The 20,561-nt window shown below is 33.8% G+C and overlaps 1 protein-coding gene across 2 annotated transcripts; it reads right to left on the bottom strand.

Moving 5' to 3' along the window:
- Nucleotides 1-245: 245 nt before the first annotated feature.
- On the bottom strand, nt 246-17,855 carry LOC132745861 (uncharacterized). Of its 2 annotated transcripts, none has more exons than XM_060734864.1 (3): nt 17,453-17,855; nt 8,555-8,761; nt 246-4,962 (listed from the first exon to the last, which is right to left on the bottom strand). In XM_060734864.1, the coding sequence occupies exons 1-3, from the start codon at nt 17,844-17,846 to the stop codon at nt 4,379-4,381; spliced, it is 1,185 nt and encodes a 394-aa protein (XP_060590847.1). In that variant the 5' UTR covers nt 17,847-17,855; the 3' UTR covers nt 246-4,378. The 2 variants fall into 2 exon arrangements, 1 of the variants encoding a protein (XP_060590847.1); XR_009627910.1 differs by lacking the exons at nt 246-4,962; nt 17,453-17,855 and adding exons at nt 13,580-13,606; nt 14,411-17,406 and having other exon boundaries at nt 8,622-8,761.
- Between the last annotated feature and the right edge of the window lie 2,706 nt (nt 17,856-20,561).

Raw genomic sequence — 20,561 nt, 5'->3', positions numbered from 1 at the left:
ACTCAATAATCAATTCAGGCACTAAAAATACACATTCTGTGTATTATCTACCCCTATATCACAATGTCTTAAATTTGAAACAATACAACATTATCTTCTATTGAAGTCATCAAAAGGTTATTTTACATTAAATTTTATGATTTGATAAGTTGTGTAAATTAAATTCAATGTATATAAACCTATGCAACAGAATTACACCTTTCACAAAATATTAAACATTCCAGGAAAAAAGAAAAAGCAAAATATCCTTTTTTTTCTAAATTTATTTTTTAAGAAGCACCTTGTATTATATATCAAACAGCTTTAAAAATGTTTTTGAGAATTCTATTAAAATGATATGACCAGTATTATTATATAGATGGTTATAACGCGAGTCTGTTTGCATAGCGCTAAAATTCCCTCATTCCCTCAAGTTGAACAAGTTAAATTTGTTTTTAATCAGGGAGAACATTATCATTTTACAACATTAAAACAAGAGGGCCATGATGGCCCTGAGGTCGCTCACCTGTATATAGGCTCCCGGAGCGGGGCCAGTTTAAACCCCAGGGCTTTTATTTGAACAAACTTGGAAGACACCCATTAGAAGATGTTTCATGATGTTAAGTTTTTACTACACACATATAATGTTAAACAATGACCTCTGCACCCCCCACCAGACAGGGCCAATTTTAACCCAAGGGCTTTTATTTGAACAAACTTGGTAGACACCCACAAGAAGATGTTTCATGTTAAACATCTTACCTCTAGCTCATTGGGTTTTTTAAAAGAAGATTTTTTAAAGTTTTTACTATACACATATAATTAAAAACAATGACACCTCTGGGGCGGGGCCAGTTTTGAACCCAGGGCTTTTATTTGAACAAACTTTGTAGACACTTACTAGAAGATGTTTCATGCTTAATATCTAAACTCTAGCTATTTGGGTTTTTTCAAAGAAGATTTTTAAGTTTTTGCCATACACATATAAGGAAAATCAATGACCCTCGGGGCGGGGCCAATTTTGACCCCAGGGCTTTTATTTGAACAAACTTTGTAGACACCCATTAGAAGATGGTTTATGATGTTAAGTTTTTACTACACACATATAATGAAAAACAATGACCTCTGCATTCTTCCATCCCCCCGGCAGGGCCAATTTTTAAATTTTAACCAAAGGGCTTTTATTTGAACAAACTTGGTAGACACCAACAAGAATATGTTCCATGTTAAACATCTTACCACTAGCTCATTGGGTTTTTTAAAAGAAGATTTTTAAGTTTTTACTATACACATATAATTAAAAACAATGACACCTCTGGGGCGGGGCCAGTTTTGACCCCAGGGCTTTTATTTGAACAAACTTTGTAGACACTTACTAGAAGATGTTTCATGCGTAATATCTAAACTCTAGCTATTTGGGTTTGTTCAAAGAAGATTTTTAAGTTTTTGCCATACACATATAAGGAAAATCAATGACCCAAGGGGCTGGGCCAATTTTGACCCCAGGGCTTTTATTTGAACAAACTTTGTAGACACCCATTAGAACATGTTTCATGCTTAATATCTTAGCTCTAGCTCTTTGGGTTCTTTAAAAGAAGATTTTTAAGTTTTTAATATATGCATATAGGGAAAATCAATGACCCCCTGGGGCGGGGCCAATTTTGACCCCAGGGCTTTTATTTGAACAAACTTATTAGACACGCATTAGAAGATCTTTCATGCTAAATATCTTAGCTCTAGCTCTTTGGGTTCTTTAAAAGAAGATTTTTTAAGTTTTTACTATAAGCATATAGGGAAAATCGATGACCCCCTGGGATGGGGCCAATTTTGACCCCAGGGCTTTTATTTGAAAAAACTTGGTAGACACTCACTAGATGATGTTTCATGCCAAATATCTAAGCTCTAGCTCTTTGGGTTTTTAAAAAGAAGATATTTAAAGTTTTTTCTTTCGGTTGCCATGATAACCAGAGTTCTGCATGGAATTAAATTTTTTGAACAATTTTTAAAGGTGACCACCAAAGGAACATTCCTATGAAGTTTGGATGAAATTGGCTTAGTGGTTTATGAGGAGATGTCATTTAAAGTAAAAGTTTACAGACGGCCGGACGCCGAACGGACGGACGCCGGACGAAAATCGATCACAAAAGCTTACCCTGTCACTGTGTGACAGGTGAGCTAAAAACAAGAGCACCCCTAGGCGGAGCATTATATGCCCGAAAGTGTTTTTTTTTAAGTAAGGATGAAGCATTTGTTAGACATTACATAAATTAAATAAAGTATTACCTCCTTCAAATAGCAATCCTCCTATAGTTTAAATATTGTGGGCCAAATGGAACTTAAGTTATGCTCTGGAAACTGTTTTTAGTTTTGAGGTAATAGCGACCTTGAACTTTGACCTTGTGACCCCAAAATCAATAGGGGTATTCTACCCAATATGGACAATCATCCTATGAAGTGTGAACACTATGGGCCAAATAGAAATTAAGTTATGTTCTGGAAACTGTTTTCAGTTTTAAAGTAATAGTGACCTTGACTTTTGATCTTGTGACCCCAAAATAAATAGGGGTCTTCTACCCAATATGGACAATACTCAATATGGACAATCATCCTATGAAGTTTGAATATTGTGGGCCAAATAGACCTTAAGTTATGCTCCAGAAACTGTTTTCAGTTATAAAGTAATAATGACCTTTACCTTTAACCTTGTGACCCCAAAATCAGTAGGGGTCTTCTACCCAATATGGACAATCATCCCATGAAGTTTGAATATTGTGGGCCAAATAGACCATAAGTTATGCTCCGGAAACTGTTTTCAGTTTTAAGATATTAGTGAACTTGACCTTTGACTTTGTGACCCCAAAATCAATAGGGGTCTTCTACCCAATATGGACAATCATCCTATGAAGATTGAACACTGTGGGCTAAACGGAACTTAAGTTATGTTCCCGAAACTGTTTTCAGTTTTAAGGTAATAGTGACCTTGACCAACCCCAAAATTAATAGGGGTCTTCTACCCAATATGGACAATCATCCTATGAAGTTTGAATATTGTTGGCCACATGGAATTTCAGTTATGCTCCGGAAACTGTTTTAAGGTTATAGTGACCTTGACGTTTGACCTTGTGACCCCAAAATCAATAGGGGTCTTCTACCCAATATGGACAATCATCCTATGAAGATTAAACACTGTGGGCCAAACGGAACTTAAGTAATGTTCCAGAAACTGTTTTCAGTTTTAAGGTAATAGTGACCTTGACCTTTGACCTTGTGATCCAAAAATCAATAGGGGTCTTTTACCCAATATGGACAATCATCCTATGAAGTTTGAATGTTGTGGGCCACATGAAATTTAAGTTATGCTCTGGAAACTGTTTTCAGTTTTAATGTAATAATGACCTTGACCTTGTAACCCAAAATCAATAGGGGTCTTCTACCCAATATGGACCATCATCCTATGAAGTTTGAATACTGTGGGCTAAACGGAACTTAAGTTATGCTCTGGAAACTGTTTTCAGTTTTAAGGCCATAGTGACCTTGACCTTTGACCTTGTGACCCCAATATCAATAGGGGTCTTCTAGCCAATATGGACAATCATCCTATGAAGTTTGAATATTGTTGGCCAAATTGAACTTAAGTTATGCTCCGGAAACCAAATTACTAACGGACGGACGGACGTTCTAACAGGAGAGTAATAATGTGGCTACTCTATTGTTCTCTCTATTGTTCTTTTTAGCCACACAAAAGAAAATAGCCACATAAAAGCATTAAGGAATGAATGACATCAAAGAGAAAGAACAGTTACCTATTGTCCCTCTAGCCACATAATCACTGTCCTGTGAGTGTGGACAGACGGACGGACAGACGCCAGGGGGTATAACATAATATGCCCGAAATTCTTTCAGGCATATAAAAACGAACAGAAAGCACAAGAAATTGGTAAAGCCAAATAATGCTTCACGATGTATTCTTTTACCCAGACAAGAATGAAAATTACCATCAATGGCCTATAAATGACATGTAATCAATACTTCAGTTAACAGTTCTTATAATTACTACCCACCAAATAAATACTTTCTACCACTGTATAAAGTTTGAACACATTCACTTCATAGCTGTTTAAGTTGTGCTGTTAAAGGTGTGCAATAGACAAAAAACGAATCAAAGGAGATAATTCAAAAACAAAGCAAGATGGAGTTATGGTTCCTGTGCACTGCACTCCCCCCACATCATCCTCCATCATTGTGTGAAATTTAAACAAATAACAAGATATGAAAATTTAGTTATGGTTCTTGTGAATGGCACAATCCCTTCACATCCTCTACAACTGTGTCTAGTTCTCATAACAGTTCAAGTTATCACAACAGCTCAGTCTGGCACTTTCCAGCAATTTCATATTATCTATGAAGGCTGATATATGTTGTTAACATCATCTGTTTTCTCTTTAACATCTTCTAAAACAAGTACTGCAGACCATGTGTTTTCAGTCTGATAACAACAAGGAGCTTTTACATTCGCAATATACTTTTCCAGATGAGGACCAGCGTGCTTGAAGAAATCTGCTGTAAAACCAAATTCAATGATCTCTTCTGGAACTCCTGAACAGCAATATTTAAAATTCAAAACTGACCAGAGAGTGATTATTGTTTCTATCTTTAAAAATTTATCTTCTACAAAGAGATCAAGACGTGGAGTTTCAAGGAATATATCATTCTCACAGTCATATAAACAAACTGCCATCTGAGATTTAGACATTGCAATAGTTGGAATAAGGAAATTGTTCAGCTCAGGATGATTTTTCTTTTGCAAAAAAGAAAACACTATTGCTTCAGCCCTTATTTGTTCTTTGCATGCAATCATCCTATCAGATGTCATTTCGCTAGAAGAACAATTTCCTGCACCTGGTGAGTCTGGCTCTTCAGTAGCTACTGTCACAGCAACATCCATCAGAATGTCAAGTCGTCCATGCCAGTATGATGGAACACCTGATAAATAAATAAAACCTTTAACCAACAAAAAGCCCTCACAAAACAGGAGTAAAAAAAGTCTATTTTCAAAGTTTAAATGGACATTTAAATATACAAGACTGAACAAGAGGGCCATGATGGCCCTGAGGTCGCTCACCTGTATATAGGCCTCCGCCCCCCCCCCCTCGAGGGCCAATTTTAACACAAGGGCTTTTATTTGAACAAACTTGGTAGACACCAATAAGATGTTTCATGCTAAACATCTAAGCTCTGGCTCAATGGGTTTTTTCGAAGAAGATTTTTTAAGTTATTACTTAATACACATATAGTTAAAAACAATGACACCCCTGGGGCGGGGCCAGTTTTGACCCCAGGGCATTTATTTTAACAAACTTTGTAGACACTCACTAGAAGATGTTTCATGCTTAACATCTAAACTCTAGCTATTTGGGTTTTTTAAAAGAAGATTTTTTAAGTTTTTGCTATCCACATATAAGGAAAATCAATGACCCCCCGGGGCGGGGCCAATTTTGACCCCAGGGCTTTTATTTGAACAAAGTTTGTAGACACTCACTGGAAGATATTTCATGCTTAATATCTAAACTCTAGTTATTTGGGATTTTTCAAAGAAGATTTTTTAAGTTTTTGCTAAACACATATAAGGAAAATCAATGACCCCCGGGGCGTGGCCAATTTTGACCCCAGGGCTTTTATTTGAACAAACTTGGAAGACACCCATTATAACATGTTTCATGCTAAATATCTTAGCTCTAGCTCTTTGAGTTCTTTAAAAGAAGATTTTTTAAGTTTTTGCTATACACATATAAGGAAAATCAATGACCCCCGGGGCGGGGCCAATTTTGACCCCAGGGCTTTTATTTGAACAAACTTGGTAGACACCCACTAGAACAGGTTTCATCTCTAGCTCTTTGAGTTCTTTAAAAGAAGATTTTCAAAGTTTTTACTATATGCATATAGGAAAATTCAATCCCCCTCACTTTTTTTAGTTATGAAACTTGACCTGCATATCTTACTTGCCACACTTCGTATATACATGTATATTTGAAGTTTCAAATGATTATCTGTTCTAGTTTTAAAAATATTCAAGTACATGTTAAAATTTCAGAACATTTTCTAAGTCAATTTTTGACCTTCAAGTGTATCCTTGACCTTAAGCTGGCACAAGGGTAAGATGGGTTCTGCACATAACCTTCTTGAGGTGAACATTTGAGTAAAGTTTGAAGAAAATTCTTCCATAAGTATAGGATTTATAGAGCGGACACAACATATTGTCTAATATTTGATTGTATGTAAATTTGACGACTTAAAAAGAGGCATTACTTTGTCAAAATGCAATACAGAGTTATGAAACTTGACCTGCATATCTTAATTGTGACACTTCATATATATTTTAAGTTACAAGCAAATTAATTTTCTAGTTTCAGAAATATTCAAATACATGTTAAAATTTAAGAATATTTTCTAAGTCAATTTTTGACCTTCAATTGTGACCTTGACCTTAAGCCGGCAAAAGGGCAACATGGGTACTGCACATAACCTTGTTGAGGTGAACATTTGAGCCAAGATTGAATTGAAGAAAATCTTTCAATTAGTGTAGGACTTACAGAGCGGACACAACATACAGTCTAATATTTGATTGTTTGATATTTGACCTTCAATTGTGACCTTGACCTTGAGCTGACACATTGGCAACATGGGTTCTGCACATCCCCTTGTTAAGGTGAACATTTGAGCCAAGTTTGAAGAAAATATTTCAATTAGTGTAGGACTTACAGAGCGGACACGACTTACTGTTTAATATTTGATTGTTTGATATTTGACCTTCAATTGTGACCTTGACCTTGAGCTGACACTTGGGCAACATGGGTTCTGCACATCCCCTTGTTGAGGTGAACAACTGAGCCAAGTTTGTAGAAAATCCTTCAATTGGTATAGAATTTATAGAGCGTACACGATAATGGAAACGGACGGACAGACTGAACGACCGATGCGACAAAGCGAATCCATTATAGCCCCCCCCCCATTTTGAAGTGAAACACCACCTATTAGTACTTCTTTCCGGGAAATCCCTGTAGGTAGAATGAAGACCCCCATGCAATTTATATCTTTTCATTTAGACAGTTGATACTGGCACTTCGGTAAAATTAACCAATAGCGTTTAGTTTTACGAACAAGAGTCATTGAATTGTGAATAAATAATGAGTTTCCTGTATGGTATTATACTGTATTTTTCAGTGTTTATAAATTAACGCTAATTGAATAATAATTGATGCCGTAATGGTAATAAAAGTTGTGTTTGAAACCATGTGCCCTTTGATGACTACCGGCAATTAAACTGAGAAGGTATTATATTGATTTAATGAGACTATATTTGTGAAATTTAAACATTATTCCCGAAAGTTTTCAAAGAAAAACAGTCGCCGAGTAATTCTCCAGTACATGTATACATATATTTGATTGCCAAAACGTGAAGACACAATAAAAATATTCACTTCTCTCTGAAGTTTTCCCATTTCGCCCTGATCATGGACTTAGGGAGTAGTGACTCCGCCCAAAATTCTGAGCCTAGCGACAGCCCTGCTTTGGACAAGATCTTCAAGTAGACCCGACTAAACTTGACCTTGACTCATAAATGGCCTTGACGTTAAAGGTCAAACTACTGAATTTTTCTATAATTTAAGCTATAACTTTGTTATTAATGACTGGATTGTCATTTAACTTGGACACAATAACCATTTGGACAAAACCTTCCAAGTAAACCAGACTGAACTTGACATTGGCTCATAGTTGGCCTTGAGTTTCAAGGTCAAATTATTGAATTATCCTTGAATTTTGTTATATATGGCTATAACTTGGATTATGTTCATACTTGGATAAAACAGCACTTGGGACAATACCTCCATGGTGATCAAATTAAATTTGATGTTGACCTTTATATGACCTTGACCATCAGGGTCAAGCTATTGAATTTTCCTACAATTGTCATTATTTTGTTAATTACTGTATAGACCGATTTGATTTGTACTTGGGCAAAATAATGCTTATGGTAAAACCAACATTTTGAATACTTCAGCTATGAGCGAGACCTTAATGATGACCTTGATCGTCAAAATTGTCATAATTTTGTTAATTACTGTATGGACCGTTTTGATGTGTACCCGGGCAAAATAAAGCTTATAAATGGCAAAACCAACATTTTAAATACTTCAGCTATGAGCGTGACCTTAATATGACCTTGACCATCAAGGTCAAATTATTGAATTTTGTTAAAATTGGCATTATTTTGTTATTTATAGACAGATTTAATTTACGCTTGGACAAACCAGCATTTATGACAAAACCAACATTTTGAATCCTTCAGCTGTGACCTTGACCTTGTTTTGACCTTGAATATTGCTAAAATTGCAATAACTTTGCGATTAATAGACAGATTTGATTTAAACATGTATAAAGGGACGGTAATTATGTTAGAACTGAGTACATATCCCTGTCAATATTATAATTTTAATCATGAAATCAGAAGTAAGTATCTTGTTCAACCAAAGATGTTTTTACAGATTCACTGTACAACATTATGAATACTATTTACCCATAGAAGTGTCCCCGTAATCCCCCAATAATCTTTCCTTGCAGCCACAATTACAATATGCATCTTTAATCCTTCCTTTGCTAATATTGTCTAATGTATAATTTGAACCAACAGCAAGCTTTGAAAACAAATGATGTGCCACTCTTACAGTCCACTCAGTTTCACTGATATCTTCTCTGCCTTGAGAAAGTGTTTTCCCTGTCAACTCTAAGAAAAAAAAGAGCAAAATTTTAATGCCATTAAAAGCCATAAAAAATGTAAATCGTAAATGTTCTTTTCTAAGAACTTATCTTAAATACACATGTAAGTTCAAGAATAGGTTCCATAATTAGAAATTCCCATGCATTTCTGAATGTCAACAATAAGTGGACATATTTTAAAACAACTCCATGATACCGGTGCAAACACAAAGAACTCGAGAAGTGAACATTATGATTATATTTTAAGGAAGTGATGTAATCAATACTTTAAGGATAAAAATTTCATGTCTGTTAAAATGTTGCTCCATAATTAATTTAGATTTTGTACAATAATTTGGTGCATAAGAATTATTAACACTAATGCATTTGTCTTTTGAAAATTGAATTTTACTTAAGCAGGTACCTTAAAGTTTGAGGTATGCTGCAATTATCGTTCTTTTTTCATGACCTGAAAGTTCTATGTCACGGAAAAATGTTTTTTGATGTGGCAGTCTTGGAAATAAGGTACAGGCCCAATGCCCGAGGCTGCTAAAATCCAATACAGGCCTGCAAAAATTCAAAAATTGTAAGCCCGACGGGCCTTTGACTTCAGAATGTGTTTTCATATAAAATTAGTTTAAATATTTTTTCCGAGTAATTGTGTAGTACTTCATCAGTATATGTACTTTTGTAATGCATGTATGTCAATCATTTATGCATAATCTATATTATTATCTACAATTATTGGTTTAAGTGTAAATTTAAGGACAATGCTCGAGTATAATCATAAATGTTTGCGGGTTAAAGAAATATTATAGAAGAATAAATTTATTTTTAGATTTGTGAACAACAAACATGAATCGGCTAATTTTAACATCTGAAGTGAAACTGGTAGATTAACAGTAATGTTGAGTATATATAAGAACAGAAAATGAGAATTTTATTGGAAAGTTGCTGACTGATTTTCTGTGAATAAATTGAATCTTAATGATTTGAATAAAAAATAAAATAAACTGTTGTCTTTTTTGCACAATAAATGTTTTGGGCCTGTGATATTCTGTCCAGGCCTATACTTCTGCCTGGGCTGAAGGCCCAAATGGCCTATGATCTAAAAAAGTTATTTCGCAGACTGATACTAGTCGGGGACAATCAACCGGACACTTTTCTAACATTTTTCCGTACAGATTTCATAATTTTTAACCTAGAGACCTAAAAATTTGACACAGTTTTGAACAGCTAGGTTCTTCTCCTAACTAACAAACTAGTTTGATTATTTCTGATTGTATTGACACTTCTATCTGAGGCTCGACAAAGAGGGTATAAAATTTACCTAAATTGTCAACACTACAGTACCATGTGTCCGGACAGATAAGAACATGATGGGATTTAATTCAGATAAAAGCTTGGGTGTTTTAATTTTTGATTTTTAACATGATATACAATATTTCTGCAACAAATGCTGAAGTTTTGGATATTCTATTGTTTACTCTGCAAATTATAATAGCTGGTATATGAGGTCAGGCATTGTTTTCTTGACCCCCAAATTTCTACATCAACATTCTTGAAATAGACATTATAATATTACCATTTACGGAGGTTGAAATAAATTTACTTACTTAATTTTAGAAGAAACATGCATTTATTGTTGATAAAAAGTGACTGACAACCACTGAACAAAGAAAATACTAAATTAAGCATTTTTGGGGCCGTCCGGATTTGGTGGTTGTCCGGTTTTGGTGGTTCCCAACCAGTATGGTTGAAAGACAATGAAAATACTTTGTAAAAATGTAAACAATCTGCAGGTGGCACTGAAAGTGATATCTCATGAGAATAATTGATACACCGGTACCATGCAGCCACAGGTATCATGGAGTCTGAGTATACTTGGATGACGAAATTTACATGTATTCATTTTTTAGAAATCTAATTGATACTACCCATTTAGACATCGAAAAAATACCTCATAGAGGTAACAAGACAACATATTCCCACAGACAATTCATCCCCCTGAAAAAACAAGACAATTCATCCCCCGAAAAAACAAGACAATTCATCCCCAAGACTGAGTTCACCCCCAAAATAGGTAAGACAATTCACAAATTCGAAAACCTAGCTAAACGCCGTTTTCCGGTACTTTCTGTACATAGCTGTGGGGAATTCACCTTATGGAGTGTAATAGCGAACTCGATGTTTTCGGCCTTTTTTAAAATTAAATTGAAATAAAACAGTTATTTCTTTATAAGAAAATAATTAAATATCATTGTATGAATAATTCCAAACAAAAAATAAAGTAAATACACAAGTTTACGCAGAAAATAACCTTATTTATTATGGAAGATTCAACTACGTCTGTTTAAATTTTATTGATTTTCATTATCAACAATTTATTTTTTTGAAAAATTTGCAATAGATATTAAAGGAATATTGATAATTTTCAAAAACATCAATTTTTTCACCTTAAACGGTAAAATAATGATAGAAATATAGAAATATCATGTAACTGTGTTATGCACTTCATTTGGTGTAATTCCCCAGAGCTAAATCCGTAACCACGGATTTATATTACAGGGATCGGACACTCCCATTTAACTCTATATAAATGCTTAAGTATCTTGTCGTGCACCCGATAAAGGTACATCGATCGATAATCTACCAGCGCTAAGCGTAAATGCCCGTTCGCAACGGATAACCTACTTTACAAAATACCATATAGCTTTTCCATTTATTATCCGATTTTGGAAATTTAAAATTTATTTTGAAGAAAAATACTTGTTTAATTCAAATATCTAATTCATATTTTAAAGGTATAGTTTATTTGTCCGCAACGGCGATTAAAAAAATAACTTGACGAAATCCGCGGTAAATTTACTTTTTTTTATATAAAAAGCAGGTATTTGAAATTAATTATTATGGACACATAAATTCAATTTCAAAATAAAAAAGAAGCCGATGTAAGTTATTCACAGATGATCAAAGATGCAATATTTAAGATTTATTGGGTTATGTAGTCAAATTTATTAATGCACAATTGTTTTACGGGTAATGTATTGCGGGCTTTACAATTCGCTCAACACGTGAAGAAAATATTCATTTTTTTAGTACAAAATATTGCCGAGATTTTAATATTGCCATATTCATACAATATTTAAATTTCATTCATAATTTATATCATTATTATCTGTCGGTGCAGTTAAGTAGACAATCATCAGTAAAGTAGGCCCTACTCTCATGTGACTGTCTCGATTCCGGCCTTTTTAATGTCACTCGTATATTTTAATTATTCTTTTTATTTGAATATGCCTGTAGAAAGATATTTCTGATATTTTTTAATGTAACACTAGAAAAACAATAAAAATCTTTACAGTTTGAGTCAGTATTATGCGAAATAAAAGTAACTGTTGATTATTTTTTACACATCGCCACGGATTTATATTGTAATATAAATCCGTGACATCGCTTAAATTTCTTTGAAGTTTAATTACTTTTGAAGGGGGTTAATTACCAGGTAACAAGTGATAATTGAAAAACTTTATTTTCAAACTTTCATTACCAGGTTGCATGTGATAATTGCAACAATCAATCTTCAAAAACAAATAGAATTTGAATGTATATTTTGTATGTGCGCGGTCTTAAACTACAGTCCATTGTATGTGTAATAAGAAAATAATTCTGAAGATGATAGATATAAATACAATGTAAATCTATTTTCTTTATTAACATTTATAAATGAAATTGAAAATATACAAGTCCTTTCGTTGAAAAAATGAAAATAAACATATGACAAATAAATCATTTGACGGGAATTGTGAAGGATAACTATGAAAAAATTCTGTGTCAACATAAAAAATAATATTATAAAACAGCTGTTCTGTATGCCAATAAAAGTTTCTTCCTTGCCAATATGATGAATTCATCTATGTATGAACGCTTTTGTCAATGATCTGAAAATATATTTAATACACTAATTAGTAGAATACTACATTTATACTAATATTCAGGTAATCAAATAAAAGATGCTCAAATCATTTGGAAATAATTCACAGAAAAAAAAGACAAATTTCAAACATGAATTTCTTTAAAAGTTTTTAAGCAATCAAGAAAAAAATTTTGCATTGCAACCATTAAACCATGTAGAAAATAATTATCTTAATCTGAATCGCGGTAATAATTTGTGCTTGAAGTAAAAGGGCGTCAAAGTGTAGAGAGTATGCCTAAACAATAGGCGGATATTTTTTAAATTAGGTACTATTTTGACTCAGCGTTCTATCGGAATATTTTCATATATTAATACTTTAGCGACACAAAATAATACTGTGTCAATACATTAATATGTGTAAAATATTTCACAAAGCTGCCATAACATTATCACCACATACTCTTGTGAAAATCTGTCATATTTCGCACTCCGCGCGTTCCGCCATCTCTCATTCTGTCCACCTTTATCCGATATGCGATTCCGCGCATGCGCGCGACAAGATTTTAAGCTAAACGATAGTGTCCGATCCTTGTAATATAAATCCGTGCCGTAACGTACCGGAAAACGGTAATTATCTCAAACACAGAAAAAAACACAGATGAAATAGATATAGATTTAATCAGAGCTTAGACACACACATATATAATATATATCAAATGAACACTAAAGTGATGTCTGAATAAACAATGAAATATACTATGCAATCAGTCTAAAGGTAAGACAAATCATCAACTTGAACAGATATAATTATGACTAATTTCAGACCAATGAAAATATAGAATTAAATGAACACAGATCAAAAATCGCCCAACCCAGGCCAAAAATAAAGCAAAAGCAAAGCAAACAAAACAAAATGATTTACAAACTTACATACAAAGTCATCAAAATTCTGTATACCTAATGAAAGAAAATGGTAAACATATATACATGTGGATATATTAAGAATTCAACATATAAATTAAGCAAATATATAAATTAAGTTAACACAATATACATATGTACATTATACAAAAGCAATTGAATACAAATTATAGCACAAAGAGAAAACCAGAGTAAAGTCACCCTTCCAGGTCCTTACCACAGGTTCTCGAGACTCTGAGAAGTTAATTCCTTCTCAAGAAATCAAGCCATACAGGTAACATGACTACTGTTACACAGTACTAAAACCCATGAAATATGATTACTATTTCAAAAGGTTGTCACCAACACAATTTACAAAGGAAACATATTCTAGAACACATTTGTAAATATATAATATTCTACAAACTCAAACTATATTTCCGTGAAGACCAATCACAAAATAACATCCTACTATGAAAAATAAATATATTACATAGCAAATTTACCCTTGAGAACATGAGACACTGTATTAATAAAAACAGATTTGAGCACAGCATCTCCTTCAGAATTAAGATGTAAACCTTTATCCCTAACTGCAAATAATTCTCGCCTAGGGAGACCAAACCTATAAAAAGGTCTGTAGGAAGCTACAAATTGACATTTTTTGCGTTTGCAAAGCTCCTGTAAACCCTTATTGACCTCCTTGACTTTACAATGGGAAATATCATAATCACAAGGTCTAGGAAGGATACTCGAAAAAATCAAATGTGTTTGAGAAACCTTTCTAATTCTGGCAATTAAATTACAAAACAAACTAATGATTTCATCAGCTGAATAAAATTGGATATCATTAGTACCTACATGAATAATAGTAACAGGTTTAGACACCAGAGCATGAAATTTGTCAATTTTTGCCGTTAATCTGCACAAATTAATCCCCGGAAAAGGAATCACTTCAGCACGATTAATTCCCTCTATATTCTTAGCTATTGAATCTGACAAGATGTAGACCGTGATATCTGCAAGAGTAAAGTAAAGAGACACTATGAATTCTATTGTACATGTACATAACCTTAACCATCCAAGGTATCAAACATTTTACATAGAATATTAACTTTATCAGACCAATCTAATTCAAGATAAAGCTTATAAGCGTCTGACTTCCAATCACCAATTAGTTGTATATGTTCAGGTGGAATGTCAGATTTAAAGGCTAAGGTCGCAAAACCCCTTCTAAAGGAATGAGTGGAAAAATTTTTAGGGTCTAAACCTATTAAAGAAATACATTGACGCAATTTCTTTTGGAACATGTAATAAGAGATGTAAGAATCATGTGATAAGGAAAACAATGCATCATTACACTGTTCTATATTAAGATTAATTAAACGCTCATATGCTAAAACAGGACAAATCCTTTTGTCCTTTAATCTAACAAGTGGACAAATGATTTTTCTTTCCCCAAATTGAATCGTTTTAGACCAGTTGAAATGTACAAGAATATAATTACCATGAAAATGCACATGTTTGGCATTAAGAAACCTTCCTTTATAAATATCTAGAGAAGACGAAGGAACCAGATTTGATTTTCTGGCAGCTAGGAAAAAGGCAAAAAGAAAGAGACACCAATAAACTACGTTATCAGATACTGAAAAATCCAAAACTTTATGAATAGAAAATAAAATATCTAAAGTAATAGGTTCAGCTCTTTTTATGTGATGAGGATTTAGTCTTTGGATGCCTCTTAAAGATAAATTCAACAAATATGAATTTATATGATCTATATCATAACCCAATATTAGATGAAGAGTTTTAACACCACTGATGTAATTTCTAATACTGTCTACCGACTTAAATGACCTACTAAGAAATTGAGCATATAACCTCAAAGTACAAGTAGATGCTGGCAAAAAACACAAATTGAAATACAAGCAAAAAAGAATGAAACTTTCCCATTGAATTTTCAAATTCTTGTTAGAACCAACTGCAAATGCAGAAGCTGTAGAATGCCTGAGATCCTTTTTCAATGTATTAATCTCTGAATCTGAAAAAACAAATTAATTACCAATCATATTGAAATTTAAAGAAAGTATCATCAAGAGTGATACTTTCCATAGAAGTATACGGTACTTGCTGATAAAATTCTGACCTATACTTTTCATCCAAATGCCACCTAGATAAACAATCTGACACACGATTTTCAGTGCTTCTTATATGAACTGCTTTTAATTGAAATTCATATAATGAGGTTACCAAACATAATTCACGCAGACATTTTTGTAGAAATTCAACTTTAGATTTCCCTGTATTCAACAATATACATACACTGAGATTGTCACAATACACCACAATTTTCTTTTTCTTCAATCTAACACACCATAACTTAACAGCTACTACTACTGCCAACATTTCTAAGCAAGTAATACTTAAATTTTGCTGAAGAATAAATTCTGGAAAAACACAATGAAAATACTGATTGCCGCAAATGCCACCGCAACCGGTTAAGCAGCTGTCAGAACTGAAAACCTCATCCACTAGTGACCATTCTCCATAGTCAATTAAAGAAATGCCATTATACAAAGGAAGAAATCTAGACCACCAAAGTAAATCTTTCTTGACCTCTTGGGGGATCATATGATTAGCAGAGTGACTTTCATTACTAGCATAACAATCTCTTAACCAGTTTAAAATACGGTTTATGAAAACTCTGCTAGACTTTACACATGCTCCAACGAAATTAAGTTTACCTAACAACTTCTGAATTTCTTTTAATGAAGCTGTATTTTTTGTTAACCAAATATCTACCAATAATCTGATTTCCGCAAGTCTCTTTTCTGTCACTTCCATAGTCATCTTCCGACTATTAAATAAAACCCCTAAAAATACCATAATCTCAGAGGGGGGACAAGCTTTATCGAAAGCTTCCTCAATACCACTTTTAAACAATAAACTCCTAAGGAGAGAAAAGGCAAAAAAGGCATCTTCCTTATTCTCAGCACCACCAAAATCATCTAAATAATTTAATGTACAGAAACCAAAATTATACATCATAAAGGCAAACGCATTTGTTACCCTTTGGCATATATGAGCAGCAGATCTCAAGCCCATAGAAAGAACAGTGTCAAAAAAAATGTGACCATTCCAAGAGAAACCAACAAGATTGTAACTGGACGGGCATATACTAATTTGTCTATAAGCCCGAGTAAGATCTAATTTATACATTAAACACCCTGAACCTTTAGCTTTAATTAAAGCAGCAAAATCATCAATTTTTGGAAATATTAAATCTACTTTTTCTCCCAAATACCAATCCTTAGAAACAAAATTATTTACTCCATTGCCATTCTTAGGAAAACTTAAATCCAAAATAATACGGCGTTCACTAGGATTAGATTTTGGCACAGAGTTCAAAGGTGAAATAACCATTCCATCTGAAAAAGGACAATCACTAAATGGACCAATTATGGCTTCATGTAAAGCCTCCTTTTTGAAATATTTGAAAAAAGATCTGAATCAACCAAGATGTGTCTAAGAACTGTAAAGACCGCGAAAAGATGACTGAATTTATAACAACGCGTAGGAATACAACTAAATCAGTGACCCGAAAAATACAAACACCTAAAGAATGACCCAATAGATTAACCAATAAAAATTTCTGTATTATATCGGTAATTAATAGATTTTAGATAAATCGAAAATACTCTAGTTTAGCTAGGTTTTCGAAAAGGTCAATTGACCACTTATATATGATTTTTTTATTGCTGTTTGTTTACTAAATAATTTTTAATTTATTTAAACAATAAATAAGCCGCTTCGAACCTGATAGAAACTGTAAAATGTCACAATGTGAAATGTTAATAAAACCTTTTATCAGGTCTAATTAGATCTATTGGGCTTTGGGCTTACCTATATCTGTCAAAAACTTCAGTAGCTTTGCCAAAGCTAATCTGGCACCTCTTCTTTGAGGTATGCATTCAGGGGATTTGATGTAAGCGTCCAACATTTTAAATCCATATTGAAAAATACCACGTATTTTAAATCCTCTAGGTACAGAAGAACTGGGTTTACGAAACTGTTCACAATCGCAAGTTGCGTTAGAAAAACATTTGGAACTTGCGGCATTACAAACTTTAATGTTTAAGATTCCAACTCCATAACAAGACAGATGATTGTTAAAAACATCTAATGCATATTTTAAAGTTTGCAAATTATCTTTATGAAACGACATAAAAATTTCATCATTCTCGTCTTTAATCTTCAATCTTTTAACTGGCGGAGCAATTTCAATTCCAGACGCCATATTGGATAACCAAAAGTACGAAAAGAATTCTTTATGCGAAAAGGACTTTAATATGCGAAAAGGACTTTTGTTTTCATGAAATCGAATGCAAATAAGTGGTAGTTCTTAAACTTGTTTTATGTAAAACACTGTGGTACAATTAATAATTGTAAGCTTAATATAAAAATAACTTTAAACGTCTATTTCTACAGAACTTATTGATGGATGATCTCCAAACTTTGTCTACATCTACATCTACATGTTACTCCCGAACAATCAATTCTGACTATGACTGGGAGGCGCTTGTCAGGAAAACTGTGTTAAAAGTATTAGGTGCATACTAAAAGATAAAGATCCTATAAAGAAGGTGCAGGATAAAAGAAAGAGTGCAAGATTAAAAACATACTGGGTGTGGGGACTAGGAGGTGACTGTCGCCAACCTATCCTTGATGTAGATCGTCCTGTAGTCTGTCAGCGCCAGCTAGTCTGTCCTTTAATTGTCAAATAGACTATAGTGTCATCCGCAAATAACATGGTTTTGCTTTTGACAGTTTCTGGCAAATCATTGATATATGCCAGGAACAGACAGGGTCCTAGGAATGAACCCTGAGGGACACCGGATAACACTGGCAGCTGGTCGGAGATTTGACCTTCCACCGCAGCCCTTTGGCTACGGTGGCGAAGAAATGACCTGACCCAGGTGGATACCTGTTCATTAACTCCTATTCTGTTAAGCTTATGGATTAATTTGTGATGGTCGACTTTGTCGAAGGCCTTTGAAAAATCCATCACAATCACATCCGTCTGTTGTCCACTGTCTAGGTTGTCAAATGCTTCTTGGGAGAAACTCAGCAGTTGAGTTTCGCAGCTACGTTTGGACCGAAAGCCATGTTGATAGGGACTGAGGATACTGTGCTTGTCAAAATAGGTCATCAAGTTTGAGACTATGATATGTTCTATTAATTTAGAGGAGATACAAGTAAGGGATATTGGTCTGTAATTGCTGGCTTTTGATTTATAAATGACCCTTTTTGTATACTGGGGCTATTGTTGCATTTTTCCAATCATCAGGCACAATACCTGTTTCTAAAGATAACCTGAATATGTGGGCGAGGATAGGTGCTATTTCACTGTGGAGTTCTTTAAGGACCCGTGGTGTTATTTGATCCGGGCCTTGTGCTTTACTAGGATTAAGATCTGATAATAACTTGTCAACGCCTTCAACCGTTATTGTGATATGGGGCATGCAATATGGAGGGGGGTTTAATGCATGTTTGCATATTTGCTTTAGGCTTAAAGGTTGAGGTCGTGCGAAAACAGATTCAAACTGTTTATTTAGGATATTTGCTTTATCCTTCGGATTTGTATGAGTTTAGGGGTGCAACACCACAGTTATCTGATTTTTTTATGTTTAACAAAGCTGTAAAACTTCTTGTTCTGACCTGGTTGGGAATCCTCATTGAATATAACTGACTCCAAGTACTTCCAATACGAGTTGCGAATTTTTCTTTGGATGACGACTTAAAGTGTCTTGAAATGGGGTTCAGAATTTGGGGCAACATTTCTTTTTTTAAGTTTTGCATACAACTTGTCCCGTTTATACGTACTTGTCTTTGTATGTCAGGAGTAACCCAGGGGAGATGTTGTTTTTGTTTTGTCATTTTAGTAGGAATGTGCAAGTCACTTAGCCTATGGAGTTCTTGTTTGAAGTCAGTCCAGGCCAAGTTTGGGTCTGTATATTTACAGTCCATGAACTTTTTGTGGGATTTGTTTAACTCCGATTTCATTTTTAACCAGTTTGCTTTCTTATATCAATGGACTTTTCTTTGGGGTTGGGTGGGACGGCCCCTATTTATGTGTAATTCATGGAAAATGATGTCATGATCAGAGTTACCTAGAATAGGGAGGAATTTAACATTGAATACAAGAGATGGTAGGTTTGTGAGGAAAAGGTCTAAGACGTTATTATTTCTTGTAGGGATTTTGACCATTTGCTCAAGGTTGAGACTGACAATATTTTCAAGGAAGTTCTAATATTGGTCTTTAAATTTACATGAGCTCTTGACGGACTAAGAAGACCAGTCTATGTCGGGCATATTGAAATCACCTGCAAGCCATATTATACTATTTTTGGGGACTTTCTGCAGAGATAACCACAACTTGGATAGGGACTCGGGCTGTAGCATTCTTGGGTAGTCTTATATCAAGTTTGCTCATATTAATTTGATTAGCCCCTTTTAGATGCCATTAAAGCTAATAATTGTTTAAACATATTCTATGCTCAAATTAGAAAATATTGACAATGGATAATTTCCAACACTGAAAAGCATTTAGCGACTGAGGGCCATAATAACCCTCTTGTTCATGTTGTTTAAAGTAAAGTTTGCTGGTAGGGTATGATACACTCAACTCAACTCAAATATTTTATTAAAGTCTCTTCTTTGTGCATCTTTACATATATCTAAGAAATAAAACACACTTTTTTACACAACACAAAGCCACTCCTACATAAGGAGTTATAAGAAACTGTAAAACTATTAAAATAATCTCTAAAATATCTACTTTTTAAGAATAAAAATTCATTATTTAGACACAATCTAACATGAATTATATGGCCAAAAAGGTCAAATTTGTGCCTATTTGTCTATTAATTATAATACTATGACAATAATTGTCTGAGCTAACCCTGTGTATTAATACTTTTTAATTCATAAAATCGTTTAGCTAATACCCTTA

Source organism: Ruditapes philippinarum, unplaced genomic scaffold (genome assembly GCF_026571515.1).
Source record: "Ruditapes philippinarum isolate M1 unplaced genomic scaffold, ASM2657151v2 ctg5324_1_1_1_1, whole genome shotgun sequence".
Lineage (NCBI taxonomy): Eukaryota > Metazoa > Mollusca > Bivalvia > Venerida > Veneridae > Ruditapes > Ruditapes philippinarum.
The sequence above is the reverse complement of the archived record's forward strand: the minus strand, read 5'-3'. Positions and strand labels throughout refer to the sequence as shown.

Coding starts and splice junctions, on each gene's coding strand:
- LOC132745861 (XM_060734864.1), bottom strand. CDS start 17,846: ATGGCGTCTGGAATTGAAATTGCTCCGCCAGTTAAAAGATTGAAGATT. Junction 8,762..17,452: donor GAAGTTTTTGACAGATATAG/GTAAGCCCAAAG, acceptor TTTTTTTCTTAG/AGTTGACAGGGAAAACACTT. Junction 4,963..8,554: donor TTACGGGGACACTTCTATGG/GTAAATAGTATT, acceptor TTTATTTATCAG/GTGTTCCATCATACTGGCAT.